Below are 14,963 nucleotides of genomic sequence, written 5' to 3'. Positions count from 1 at the left end.
TTACAGTATCAACGGTACCCCACTACGAAACGTTTCACAGTACAAATATCTGGGTGTAACGATAAGCAGTGACCTAAGCTGGAATGCGCATGTGCAGCAAATTTCTAAAAAAGCAATGAATAAATTGTTCTTCCTCAAACGATCGCTTGCCGGATCTACCTTTGAAACACGTTTTCTTGCCTACACCAGTCTCATCCGGCCGACATTGGAATACGCCAGTATTGCGTGGTTTCCGCATACTAAACACAACATCGCTGCGCTTGAGCGGGTACAAAAGAAAGCTGTCCGCTTTATTTTCAATCGTTACAGGCGTAGTGATTCCCCAACAGAACTTCTTCGGCTGGCTGGCCTCGCTACTTTGTTTAACCGAGCGAAAGTGCACAGATTGAAATTCCTGTATTTGTTGTTACAAAATAGTTTTAACCCATTAGGGACCGGTTTCTTTTTTTATGAGATTTGTCAAAACAGATGTCATTTTTTATCGTATAAGCATCTAAATAAGTCACACTGAAAGTTTCATTGCGAACGGGCTCGCAGTTTACAAAATACGGCCCGTGACCATATGGTCACGCTGGGCCCTTAGGCTGCAGCAAAAATCACAAAGTGAGAAATTTTATTTCAGGCCATGATACATTGCGAAAAATGTAATTAGTGATTTGTCAGTCACTCAATTATTGTGATATGGTATGAAACACGGAATGCACATGCCGACATCACATTTTGTGCACTGTGTGCGCAGCGAACTGTTGCAGCTGTCTCCAGCGCACCTGCGCCTTTTGCCGTTAGGCACGGTTCCAACGAAGTGGGCTGTTTTGTCATATCGTGGGCCACAAAGCGCACTGTCACCAAGCGTCGACGTTCTTCTGCGGCCAGGTCCTTTTGGCTTGTTTTCCCATCGTGTGAGGTAGCTTTGAGCGATTTGTCTCCTGAATTCAAGTTGAGTAATGTTGGATCCTGTGCTGCGAATAAGTGCCCAACCATTGCTTATGGCTACGTCGCAAAGCCAAGTGAATATCGGCCACCACCATTTCTTGCCGCGAATTGCAATTCGGTAGGCACCTACGTTCGCGTCCATTTGGTCAGTGCCTCCATAAAGCAGTTATATTGGGTAACGGCATTAGGGCGAGGTACCTTGATCCTCTTCTTCTGTGCACGGGAATACCTGTCTGCAGATGACATGGGCTCTACGCCGTGCACGGTGCTTGCGATTGTTACAACAGAGTTATCCATCCAGCGCAGGATGATTATCCCGTCATCCGAAAGCGCGTGCTCTTCGTACCCACGGGTCTTGCGTTTGATGAAATCAGGCCGAGCGATGGGGCATTCCTTCGGCACACGGTTTTGCCTCACTGTGCCCGTGGCTTCATAGTTCTTTTCTTTCAGGTGCCTGAGTAGGTGCAGGCTGGTGAAGAGATTGTCGAAATAAAAGTGAAATGGCAGATGACGAACATCGACCGGAAGTTCATCCGCCATTTCAAGGAGAGGTGCTGCTGCTTTTCCGACGACCTTTTCATACTGCGTGCTTGTTGCGGTGTCTTTCTGCTTTCCTTGATATACTTCAAAGTTTGCAAGGTAGCCATTTTTTGCATTCAGGCACCACACTTTGTAACCGAAGCGAATTGGTTTTCCGCGTATGAATTGCTTGCAGCCATGACGACCATAATATTCTATCATGCTTTCGTCATAACTCAATTGACGCACAGGCTGAAAGTGCTGCAGGAACTTTGCCTTCAGAAGTTTCATCAGGGGGCGCAACTTTGTCAGTCTGTCGCTCAGGGTGAGGCTCGTATTGTCGGCACAGTGGAGAAACCGCATAATTTGCACGAAACGGTTTCTTCGCCTGGCGTTGTATACCATTTGATTACGCATGTCGGTTCCACTATCCCAGTAGCACTTCTTTCCCGGCAAGCGGTTGTAACCGGAAAGAACCAGCAGGCCAAGAAAACACTTGATCTCCTCTTTTGTGACCTCAGGGTCCGGCATATTCAAAAATAAAGCATAGCTTCTTGTTTGTTCTACCAAAAGATCTATGACACTATCATCAAAAAAGAGCTCAAACAATTCTACAGGCGAAAGGTTCCTGTAAGCGGCGAAATTTGGGTCTGGAAATATTGCGGAACTTTTCACAAGGTCACCATTCTTCCACTTGATACTTGAAGCCAAATTCGCGCCAGCGCTTTTGTCTCCTGCTCCTGAAGAAATATTTGGTGGTTTATCACCTTGTTGTTCATCCTCTCCTTCATCTTCATCAGAATCGCATCCACCAATACGACGGCCGTCTGCGAGGACGGTTTCAGCACCTGCTCTAAGATGCCTACTACTGAGGTTGTCTATGAGGCCACCAGAATCTTCATCAGCGGAATCTTCGTCTGAGTAGATGGTAGCCTCCGGTGGCTCAATGTAGATAGCCGACACATCTTGATCGTCCTCTTCGAGTATTCTGGTTATTTCTTCTAAAGTCAACCTGGGCAGACAATAGATTGACGCATTAGTGCCGCGGAATTACCCTACAAGGAGCGTAAAACGAAGTAACGAAATTAAGCAAAATACGGAACCTGAAGGCCCAGCGTGACCATATGGCAACGCGTAAAATAACACTCTTTTTCACAATGAACACATCAATTTATCTCTCTCAAATTGTCACCGTAGGCCCCTTACTACAAGTACTCTACATGGACATGTATATCATGTTATATCAGAAAAGAATATTATAAAGAAATCCACTTACCCGCGGGAGCGTTGCATGTCGACGCGCCGAAATGCAGAACCACTGTTTCGCGCCTTTTGGCAGCTCTCAAATAAACATCAACAACTTCTGCCACCTGGTGTCGGTAAGGGGTACCTTAAGCTCACGAAAGACACGTTGCGTTGATTCTGGCGCGGTTTTTCAAACCCGCGTAAATTGAAACGCTTCGTGGGTATATGCGTGACCATATGGTAACGCTGGTACCTAATGGGTTAAGAGCGGATCTTCTTCTCCTCGGACATAGCGGGGTCAGCATGGCGAAAAACGCGGACCATTTCTTCAATGTACATGCCGATGTTCTCGTTTGGCAGCTGTACACGAGTCTCTAGCAGAGTTTCGGCTCTTTCCTTCCGGACGACGCTTGTGAACGTGTCCAGGAAAGCGGCGCGAAAAAGGTCCCAGGTTGTGAGCGTGGCCTCTCGGTTCTCGAACCATGTTCGAGCGGTGTCTTCCAAGGCGAAGTACACGCTCCGTAGCTTGTCGTTATCAGTCCAGTTGTTGTAAAGGGCGACGCGGTCATACCTTTCAAGCCAACTTTCCGGGTCTTCGAGCGGTGACCCACGGAAAGTAGGTGGCTCCCTCGGCTGATGTAGCAGCACAGGTGCAGGCACCATGGGTGCTGTCGCCGTCGCTGATGTGGTGGGCATGGTCGGGGTCTTCCTGGTCTTGTCGGGTAAAGGCCCGTACTCCGGTGGGAGACCTTGCTGCCTGCGGCTGGCCCGCTGGTCGGTGTCTTCTTGACGGTGTGGGCTCGGCTCACGGCTTGACGGGGGCTTCCGGATCATGAAGGAATAGCACCTCCACCAGATGTCACGTGGTCGTGACGTCGACGAAGACAGCAGTCAGCACGTCCGAGATGAAACTTCAGTTTCCCGGCCGAACTTGTGGCCGGGAAACTGAAGGTCAAACTACAGCAATTCACTGATAGCGTCGAACAGAGCGTCGACCGTCGATCAACTGACAAGCGGTCACACGCTTTGGCTTTTATACAGGCCCTATCGAACTTTCCAGCAATATCGCTGGTGGCGGCGTAATCTCTAGACAAAGCTGGAACATTCGCGTGCGGGGCGCAATCTTAACAAACCGATCTACTACAATCGCGACGCTTCTAGAACACTACTTCGCGGAAAGCGTCGAGCGTTGATAACCGTCCCTGCCGGTCAAACCCGAATACATCAAAACAAGACAAGAAGTGGGCGTGGCATTATGTCAGGACGTCTAGGGCGCTGGGTCCTGCGCTTGCAAGAGTATGACTTTACCATCACATATAAGTCTGGCAAATGTCATCATGATGCCGACGCGCTGTCACGATGCCCACTTTCGCTCTCTCTTCACATACGTCCTCCGCATCGCCTCCTGAGTGCTCCGACATCCCGCTTGCCTCACGACACCTGTCTATCACCTCACTGCTGCAAATTCAACCTTCTTCGCAAGCCGGTTTCCGTTCACTTCAGCGGGCCGACTCCTACTGTCGAACTTTCCTTGACTACCTTCGCGGCATCACTAAACCACCTAACAGCCGCTTGGGACGCAAGCTTAGACAATTCCGCCTCGACGACGGTGTGCTCGAACGTTATTGGCCTCGAGGAGTTACGGAGTCGCCCTCTATCGGACGCGCCTCGATTGCGTGCTAGGCAGGATGCCGCCGGCGCGCTCCCCATAGGTTTTGCTGTCGGCGCTCTACAAAAACACCTCGCGGAAGCCCTCCAGGGCATTTGTGTAAGTACTTTCGAAATGAACTGTGTTCTTTAATGTCAAAATAATCATTTTCGACGAACTGAAAGCACAAAATAGTCTACAGTCGCTGTCTCTTGGCAGAAAACCGAGCACCCGCTTCACGCAGTCACCGCGTTGGAGACCCCTGAACCGCCTTCTTGCGTGAAAGGTAGTGACTTGCTGAGTGCAAACTATGTGAAATATCTCGTTAGAGTAGACTGCCTGTATAACCAAACGGAGCATAACAGAAAGAAGCCTCAAGCCAGCGATCGCACGGGTTAGCGACAACTGACGGTGTCTCTACATGTATGAGCGTCTGCATGTATGTTCGTACTGATGGTTTCGCTTTTGCTACGAGCGCGTTTTGGCACCGCGCCGTGAACTTTAGGCCGCAAAACAAGAGAATTTCTGAGTAAACAAACAACTACTGTTGCGCGGACGCTATCAGAGCAGTTCAAAAACAATTTCCTTACAACTGCGGCTTCGGTGCGCATGACAACTTTGTGATCTGCCGTCCCGACGATTCAGTGTTTTTTTTTCTTTTTCGGTCTAAATTCGGGTACGTTTCAATGTCATTTGACAAGTTGTCTCGCACTGCGTATTGATCGGTCTTCTCAGCGGGCAAATGCCGCTGCTTCTATCTCTTAATTCATCGCATTCGTTTCGTTTGGTGCTCACACAAAACATGAGCAAATGCGACGCCTTTTTTTTAATGCTCCTTAATTATCGTTCCGTTTGCATTCCAGTGAACTTGCCGCTCTCTGTCATCAACAAATTCATAGACCAAAGCTTCACCACTTCGAGATTGCTGGTGGAAGGAGAATCAGTCTACGAGACCGAGCATGTAGTAGCATGCGACGCCTATAGGAAAAGAAAGAAAATACAGTAACGCGGGAGAATCAGTACATCGATTGACAAGAAGATGGCTTTCGCCTTCTAGTCATCTTCAACGAATGCATAAGGAATCCTGTGCGTTTTTTAATTCAACGTATCTAAACAATGACTTGCGCATCTGCAGCCGATTTTGTGGACGCTGAGCACGGGCCGACGATCAAGAGGTCGCATTGGAGGGTTCTGAGATGGCATCGCACGTGGCAAAATGTAGCGCTTTTACCATCCTGTGGCAGATAAGCATCATTCGCCGGCGGGAATCGCGCGCGAGCCATCGTCTCAGTGCGCGCTGTCTGCTACTCACCGAACATCGCAGGCCCGACGCAGTAACAAAAGTCTTCGTCGCAGAAGTGCTTGTTGCACACAAGACTCGTAGCGGATGGCAACTTGCCGGTTCTTAGCGTTACAACCCATGCTTCACGCTGTTTGTTATCCCGCGGTTACCAGTGCAGGCTGACACTGGGCTCCTTTGCGTAAGCGCGGCGCTGCGGCACCGAGCGGTAGAGCCCCATGTTCGTCGCCTTCGGAGGCAGTCACTCTATTACAATGGTTTTAATTGAGTAGAAAATGAGAGAAAACTTCCGAATTTGAACAGACCGCAGCGCATGTGGCACTTGAAACTCGTCTTCAAAGCACGCGGCAGTGCGCCACAAGCAGCCGACGCGGCCGCGGTGACCACGTGATCCTGCCAAGCACGTCACGCCGACGGTGGCGCCGGCGTTTCCAGTGGTGGGCCTCGAGGCCAATATTTATCATCCCACGGGTAACAAGTGGGTGCCGGTCCTTCCCCGCTGCCTTCGTCTTCCCGTTTTAGAAGCATTTCACGATGACATTGCTGCTGGTCATCTAGGTTTTCGCAAGACCTACGACCGCATCAGGACCCGCTGTTTCTGGCCCGGCTTGTCCACGTCGGTAGCCAAATACGTGGGCTCGTGCGCGTCATGTCAGCACCGTAAGCGGTCCACGTCCCCACAAGCCGGTCTCCTGCAGCCTCTTCCCTGCCCGACAACACCTTTTGAATTTGTCGGAATTGACTTGTATGGTCCCTTGCCGTTGACGTCTAACGGTCACCGTTGGATCGTCACTGCAGTCGATCATTTGACAAGATACGCCGAGACTGCGTCTCTTCGGTCCGGTACTGCTACAGAAGTCGCCGACTTTTTCTTGCAGTCCATCGTCTTGCGCCATGGAGCTCCTCGCGTTCATCTGAGTGACCGGGGCAAAGCCTTCATTTCGCACGTCCTCGGGGAAGTCCTACGGGCCTGTAGAACGATGCATAAAAGCACTTCTACAGACAATAACGCCATGAAAAGTATAGAGGATGTTATTTGTAGTAATTAGGATATAAAAGTCAGCGCTGATTAACACTCCTAGGTTTAAATGCACATACATACCCCATAGAGTGGACGGGAGGATGACCGCCGCCGTATTTCAGTGGTGGCTCATTGGACGCGTTATTTGAAGGTCACAGGTCCGGTCCCTGCCGGCGGCAAGATATATTTTCGTCCAGTTTACTTTCTTCACATTTATATCACAATTACTACAAATAAAATTCCCCATATTTTTCTTGGCATTATTGTCTGTTAGTTCTCATTAATATTGTGTCGAACAAAGAAAAACGAGCTCTTAAAAGTTTTCTTTCTCTGAGCAAGTATGACATCGCTGGCAGTGAATCTGGTGTTTTGCCCAGTTGACTATTGAGGGGCAGCGTCTCCTCATTGCGGAGGAATACAGACGTGTGTGAACTCCTCAGAATTGTATATTTACATTTTTAGTCGAACTACAGTACGAGAACTTGGGAAGAACAAAAAGATTTGCTGTCGGCTCTTTTTATCCCTTCATTTCCCTAGGAAATTATGCATTTTAATGCGTGCCTCTCTGTCTATGCATTATTCGGAAGACACTGAGCACAGTGAGAGTACGATATTTGGGTGGGTTGGTGGAAAATCACGATTGCAACGACCAGTGCTAGCTCCTAACGATGACTAAAGTAAAGAGTGACCCCTTCTCGGGTTCTTAAGACCCTTACTTCGTAGCCCTCGCGTTCATGATTGCGCTGTCTTTCGCGAATTATACAAACCTTGACTGACACTTCTGTATACAGTGCAAAGCTGCATTATTAACGTGTATTTAACAGGCCCTACTGAATGTACAGACGAGTCCACTGTTAAAGGGAACATTTGCGTGCAGGGAATGTTTGGATTTCGCTCTCTTGCAAATACATCGTGGCTTAGATTTGCATAAGACTACAGGTGGTTGACAGTTCTGCCTCTTCTTGAGAGACTAGTGCAGCGCATACGCAATGTTTCCCTGTGCGCTTGCTGTTAGAGGGCCTGCAAAATAAATGTGCTCATTGGAGTGTTCCCTTGAACAGTGGACCATACTGTACTTTCTTATGCGCCAGCCGATGCAGTCAGAGGTCGTCATGATGCTGCACACTAAGCAGGTGAAAGGCGTTCAACTTTGATAAGAATCACTAAACTCAATATTCGAGCTCGAAGAACAAACAACGACAGCAACACCAATTTTGGTAGCATATCTGCTTGCAACTGACAATGGTTTGCCATAAGTTGCTTACACTTATCGCAGATACACCAATAACGTGATTAGGCATCTTGATAGCAAAACTTCGCCCCCCCCCCCCCGTTAGTGCCACTATGCTGCACTACGACGAACACACTTCGGTTTTTCAAGACAGATATCTTCGCATGTGAATTAAGATATATCAAGTTCCGTCGGCGACTCAAACCCAGCACCAACGGCTTTCCGTGGCCGTCGCTCTAAACATATCATGATAACCGGTAGGTGAGCAGGTCAAGGCGCCAGGGTGAAGTAATCCACAACTTAAATCTTAGGGACGCTGTAGGTGGCATACGGAGTCATCGGTAGCTGTACAAATGGGCGAAGGTTCATGCAAGAGAAATACTGTCACCTGTCTGTTTGTAGCACGGACCAACAAAGGAAGCCTACGCTCACTGAATTTGACAAAACTTATGCGGCACTTGGCGGAATAAGCCTAACGGTGAAACAATCTAAAACTCTTAGTACGACGTAGTTTCTCTTCCACCGCCATGGTGTCAGTGCGGCTCAGCCGAAGCTGCCATCAAATGCGTTCACATGATTCTCGTAAACAAGCGCACTTCACGTAATTTGTCTTGCACCGCCGTAGCGCAAGCGCGGCTAAACCACGTAGGAAGAAATATCTAGCAGGCGAAACTCCTATTAGAACGGGCGTCGGTGGGCGTCTTGATAACGTCACAAAAAATACACAAATAACATGCGCCGACGGAGGCACTTCAATTGGCGGCACCTTGCGGCGCGAAGCCGCAACCGCCAAAAAAGAAAAAAGAAGCGCTACTGGCCGGGTGAGCACGCCCGAGCGCGTTCTCTTTAGCAGCGTTCGTGAGCAGACGACAGCGGTGTTTGCTTCAGCTGGCACGCACATTTTCTTTGTGCATTGCCTTCTCAGTAACCTTTCTTTTTAGGAGCGAAGCTCCTTAAAGCGGCACCCGTTCGTCCCCGTCGTAGTGCGTAACCAGTCTTAACGCTAGTACCAGATCTTGACCTCCAAGGTGATGCCGGTGGGAGATTTCTCCTGTGCGTTGTTGAACAATAAAAAATTCGCAGCGTGCGCGTTAACTAAAAGCCGAATTCTTCTGTCTCTCATTCCGCATTAGCAGCCATTGGTATGTTCCAGTAGGAAACGTTAGTAGAAGTAGAAGTGTAAGCGTTAGCTAAAAGCCGACTTCTTCTGTCTCTCATTCCCATTAGCAGCCATTGTTTACCTTCAAGGTAGTGCCTGGTGAGATTTCTCCTGTGCGTGATTAAACAATAAAAGTTTGTTCAAGACGCCGTGATGATGAAATAAACCAACGAAAGACGCCAGATGTTTTCTAAAAGCAAAACGAAAAGACGCCAGATGTTCTAAAGCAAAACGAAAAGACGTCAGCTGCTTAACGAAAGACGCCAGATGTTTTCTAAAGCAATGGTTTTCTAAACAATGAAAATTCACAGCGTACATGCAAAATTAAAGTGAGCTGCAAGTCGTCATAACTCTCATCGAACCTTTAGTATAAACGCGCCCGAACTCACGTCGGTGATGATGTATTGGGCAGAATTCACGGAAGATTCACGGTTTACCGATGAACCTCCGCAGCTTCGCCCACTCATCATCATTAACTCCGTGGATATGCTGTGATTTTTTTATGTAGCGACCGTGGCTGTAATAACGCTGCTGCTTTTCTTCGGTATTTGCTAGCCTGAGTTGGGACGCAGGTATTTTGTTGAAACCTTCAAAGCCGGCGTAAGTCTTGCAGGGAAAATGTTGAGCAAGAAACCAACGAATCGAAACAGCGTCATTTCCCTTGCGTGCAGCTAGACGCCGTCAGCATGAAGTGGCTCTCCGGCTATGTGACGTTACGCCTCAAGTAGCGGAGTTGGGCAGTTCTAATGCTTCATCCTCAGTGGGCTAACCACAATGTCTGAAAAGCGGTCACATGGTCTCTTTCCTAGCGAGCGCACATAGTGGTCGTCGATGAACGGTTCGTGTCCAGGACTTCCGATGGAGCCATCAGTGTAACCTTATACCACCTATCCCCTAACGCACGGGCCTCCAAAAGAGTGCTAGTTCATGCGCGGTTCATTTTGTTTACGTAGGTTCAATCATATAGAGCTGAGAATTTTGGTTAGGATGTAGTTTTACATTGCACCTGGATCAGTCTTTTAAAAGGGTTATGGAAAAATTAATCAGAAGTTTATGGACGACCGTTTGTAAGAGTCCGCGATTAGACAGATGATTCGAAACGTCCACTTTACTGCATTGCCATCAATGCATAGAGAGATAAAAAATCACAGCATAGCCACGGAGTGAATGATGATGAGTGGGCGAAGCTGCGGAGTTCATCGTAAACCGTGAATCTTCCGTGAATTCTGCCCACTACATCATCACCGACGTGAGATCGGGCGCGTTTATACTAAAGGTTCGATGACTTATGACGACTTGCAGCTCACTTTAATTTTACATGTACGCTGTGATTTTCATTGTTTAGAAAACCATTGCTTTAGAAAAATCTGGCGTCTTTCGTTAAGCAGCTGGCGTGTTTTCGTTTGCTTTAGAAACATCTGGCGTTCTTTCGTTCTGCTTTTACAAAACATCTGGCGTCTTTCGTTGGTTTATTTCATCAATAAACGGGCGTTTTGAACAAAATTTTTTATTGTTTAATCACGCACAGGAGAAATCTCACCGGGCACTACCTTGGAGGTAAACAATGGCTGCTAATGGGAATGAGACAGAAGAAGTCGGCTTTTAGCTAACACTTACCTTCTACTTCTACTAACGTTTCCTACTGGAACATGCCAATGGCTGCTAATGGGGAATGAGAGACAGAAGAATTCGGCTTTTAGTTAACGCGCACGCTGCGAATTTTTTATTGTTCAACAACGCACAGGAGAAATCTCCCACCGCACCACCTTGGAGGTCAAAGCGTAAGACTGGTTACGGACTACTACGACTACGACGACTACGAGGGACGAACGGGTGCCGCCTTAAGGAGCTTCGTCCCTAAAATAATCAATGCGTATGCAATTAGTCCAATCATTTTATGTCGACTGTCCCATCGAGGCGACGAACAAATCCAGGCTACGGTCATACTGCCAAAGCCTACTATATCGAAGTGGCATAAATTATTTATCCTATTACGAAGAACTACTTCACATCCGACAGTGCTTGAACGTCAATGCATAGGAAGACCTACGGTACATCGAACAGAACAGCCGATACACTGTGATTTATGGAACGGCGGGAAAGACCCGATAAAGTTGGCTTTATTTCGCTTTGGTTTCCTCACTGATGGGCGACTTCCCGCATGCATTTGGGAGACCGAGTGGTGTGAATAAAAGGACGCCGCGCGGATGGAGTGCAAACCAGTGTTGCTGAATGGGCGGCTCCATTCCATTCCAGTTCCATTCCAGGGAATTAGAACTTGCCACATTTCCATTCCTTTCCATTCCTCGCAATGAAAAAACTAGCCCATTCCCACTCTGGGAATGGCAGGGCAGTTCAATTCCATTCGTGTAATTCCTGAACGTAGGAAATAGTTTTATCGAATTCAGAATGAACGCTCCGTAAAGCTGATGTCATCAGATGCATTAAGAACTGCAAAAGTATGCAAATTACGTTACCAAGATCGAGAGATAGTAGCATGGTGACATATTCCCGTGCAGTAAAACCACCGTACTAATTCCATAGCGCAGTTCTCCTGCTACCTATAGTATTTGCATGGTCAGCATGTTTGAAGGAATAGTGATGTTTTAATTGCGTAAGCATAATTGTGTTAATGCTAAAATGATGATATAGCATATTTTTATGCTTACAAAAGTAGTATTCAAGAAGACTAAGCAGTTTTGCCACGCCTCTGGAGTGGTCGTGAATATGGAGAAAATCAAGATTTAGTTAATGTGGAACAAAACACCCCCTAGGTCAGCTGGTATTAGTTGGAACAGTGTACTGCTCGGGCACCTTGGGCATCTGCATCTAATCCAGTGCGTGGCAGTGTCGAAGATACATGTATCTTAGATACTCAAATACTCTTTGGGTATCTTGTATCTGTATCGCGTTACGGTCTCGGAAGACGAGCATCTGTATGTTATTTCCGATACATTCAATAATGTATCGAGTATCTTAAGATACAAGATACTTCTACAGGAAAGAATAATCGCTGGCTCAACTCCGCTTCTCAGCTGGTACTGTTGCCACTAAACCGCGTGAATAAAAACTAAGCGCAGCGACAATTTTATTTTTCCGCCAGTCCACCAGTGAGGGCAGGCGATGAGGTGTGCCCGTCCGTTTTGGTGGAGCAGAGGAACATGACAGTGCTCGCGTAGTCTGGACAGAATTAGCGCGCGAACGTCTATGCTTAGCTCACATGCCTTTCGTTTTCCTCGCTTTTGTTTTTCTTTTTACTTGTGCCAGTGCCATAACACTTACCCTTATGCACTGTCCAGCGCCGCGTACCACAATGCGTGCGGCGATTATCGCGCAAATTCCGATTCCGCTTTCCTGCGTAGTGCTTCGTTACGAATCTGAAGTATAGGGTTGCTTTGCGTCTCGTGGCTTTAACACATAAGTGATTTGAAGGATCTTGTGGATGTTAGTTCGACTTTCATGTGATTGGCTTATGTGCAAATAAGACCCTAACTATAGCACCACTAGTACCGATGCTAGATTTAATAGATGAAGCACTTATCTAACAGGAGATATGCTCGTGTACCGTATCTTTTTCTTCCTGCTTTCGATCAAATCGCGGCCGCGGCGGTCACATTTTCGACGGAGGCGATAATACTTGAGTCCCGTGTACTTCCATTAGGTGCCCGTTAAAGAACTCCAAGTCGTCGAAATTTCCGGAGCCCTCCACTGCGGTGTCTCTCATAATCGCATCGTAGTTTTGGGACGTTAAACCCTAACAATTATTGCGTTAATATTGTATTCCTGCTATCTTTATTCAAAGAGTTTTTGAAATCATAGCTTGATTGTTAGCACAAGTGCTTTCTTAGTTGTCCTTTTGAATCCCGTACATCATTAGGGCTCTGAACTGTTTTTTTCCGGTCTCGTCACAGCAATGTCTCTTGTAACGTGCTGCCAAAATAAGCTCTCTGCTTTATTCTTAGTTTGAACTGTCTGCTTTATTTCTGCTACTGTTTATATTTACACATTTATATTTCGCTTTGGCTTCCTGTTCTGCGAAGGCGTTTTTGAAACAAATATGTAAATATGTGGGCACCTACTTAGTATACAGTACCAAATATCCTGCTTACTGCTTAGTAAAACAGCGAAATTGAGTTTGCATTATAATGAGGAAATATTTAGGAGCCATCTTAATGTTGTTAGGAACGGGATACGAGAAACATTGCTACACTAAATGATCCGTTTCTCTCATGAGCGTCCCAACGAGCCGGTTCAGTCAATTTTTCATAGGCACTAAATATTTTTATTGTCTTAGATTAACAGGTAAGTTAACGATAATTCATGCTTAATTGTCATAGCTATTAGGGGTGCCGCCTGTATCGTGTTTCAATACTTATCCACGATTAATTTTTGATACAGAACAGCTTTTTTATTTTATTTGCATTTTAATTAGGAAATATTTGGGAGCCATCTTAATGTTGTTAGGAACGGGATACGAGAAACATTGCTACACTAAATGATCCGTTTTTCTCATGAGCGTCCCAACGAGCCGCTTCAGTCAATTTTTCATAGGCACTAAATATTTTTATTGTCTTACATTAACAGGTAAGTTAACGATAATTCATGCTTAATTGTCATAGCTATTAGGGGTGCCGCCTGTATCTTGTTTCAATACTTATCCCGATAAATTTTGATACAGAACGGCTTTTTATTTTATTTACATATATTTGTTTTCCTTTTTTAGGCCTCCTACTATTACTAATCGCCAGGTAATCGGAGCTGTAGGTGGCAATAGCGTGAATAGCAGCTGTGTGCTGCTTCGATTTGTGCGACCATACTGCCACGCGCTCTAATTTCTTTATTTTGGGGTGATCTCGTTAAAACCGCAAAAAAAAATTATTAGCAGCGCTCGGCTCAGCCGCGCCGCGATGTCTCGGAATCTTCGCAATTGTTTCAGATTGCTCTGTTAAGATTACGCGCGAATCCCAGCCGCGGCGGCCCCATTTCGATGGCGGCAAAATGTTCGAGGCTCGTTTACTTAGATTTAGGTGCACGTTAAAGAACCCCAGGTGGTCGAAATTTTCGGAGCCCTCCACTACAGCGTCCATCATAATTATATCGCGGTTTTGGAATGTAAAACTGCAACAATTATTATTAAAATTATGCGCAGGATGCGAACTATGTAGTTCATTCGGGAGCTTACGTGTTAGCGTCAAAGATGGCCGTAAAGCCGTAAACTTAAATGCAATAGAAAACGGAACGCACGACGCACAGTTAAAAGGGAAAAATAAGTTTACATTTAATTATCCAAAACCTATTTACAACGCAAAACTCACGTCACAAAGTATCACACGCACATTCGCTCAAATCGCACCACTCAAACGCACAACCGCTGAAATCGCTCGCACTTCGCAGTCCTCTTCTCGTCACTCGCGCTTCTCCATCTGTCTCGTCCTTCCCGCGCTTTTGTTCTCGTTTCCTGGCCACTGGTCCGAGCACACAAACGCGCCCGGTGACACAAACACGCATACACGCACACACACGCAGACAAATAGTTCCAAGATGTCGGATGGTCTGGGCAGCCGGCGAGGACCCAATTCCACGCATTCGGGGAAACTTGGTGTCGAACGCCGAATCGGGCACAAAGGCGCAAAGTGTCGTGTTTCAGCTCCTGCGCCAGCGGCACTGGTGTTTTCTCGAGCAATTCAAAGCCGTGCTCATCCTCTTGCATTCGAAACAGCAGAGCGCAGTAAAGTGGGGCTGCCTACTTTATTCTGCTCCGGCGTCCCGTGGCGACGAGAAGCTCGCCGATCTCAGCAGCCCATAAACAAGCAGGAGGCCCCTTCAAGCGGCTAACGAACACTCGCATGACAGAATACACAAAAAAGGAATAAAACGAAACTCAAAGATGTGGAGCAGTCGAGTACA

At 47.0% G+C, this 14,963-nt stretch overlaps 1 protein-coding gene across 1 annotated transcript in view; it reads right to left on the bottom strand.

The window, feature by feature from the left end:
- Positions 1–1,131: 1,131 nt before the first annotated feature.
- Positions 1,132–14,963, bottom strand: part of LOC119378336 (uncharacterized) — a gene marked incomplete at both ends in the record, with an annotated part of 30,769 nt that continues 16,937 nt past the window's right edge. Inside the window, 2 exons of the mRNA XM_037647503.1 lie at positions 1,132–1,556; positions 2,220–2,464. Coding sequence (XP_037503431.1) covers positions 1,132–1,556; positions 2,220–2,464 — 670 coding nt within the window. The remainder of the gene's footprint in view (positions 1,557–2,219; positions 2,465–14,963) is intronic.

This window comes from Rhipicephalus sanguineus, unplaced genomic scaffold, assembly GCF_013339695.2.
Source record: "Rhipicephalus sanguineus isolate Rsan-2018 unplaced genomic scaffold, BIME_Rsan_1.4 Seq7855, whole genome shotgun sequence".
Classification (NCBI taxonomy): Eukaryota; Metazoa; Arthropoda; class Arachnida; order Ixodida; family Ixodidae; genus Rhipicephalus; species Rhipicephalus sanguineus.
This window is presented reverse-complemented; position numbering and strand designations above follow the sequence as displayed.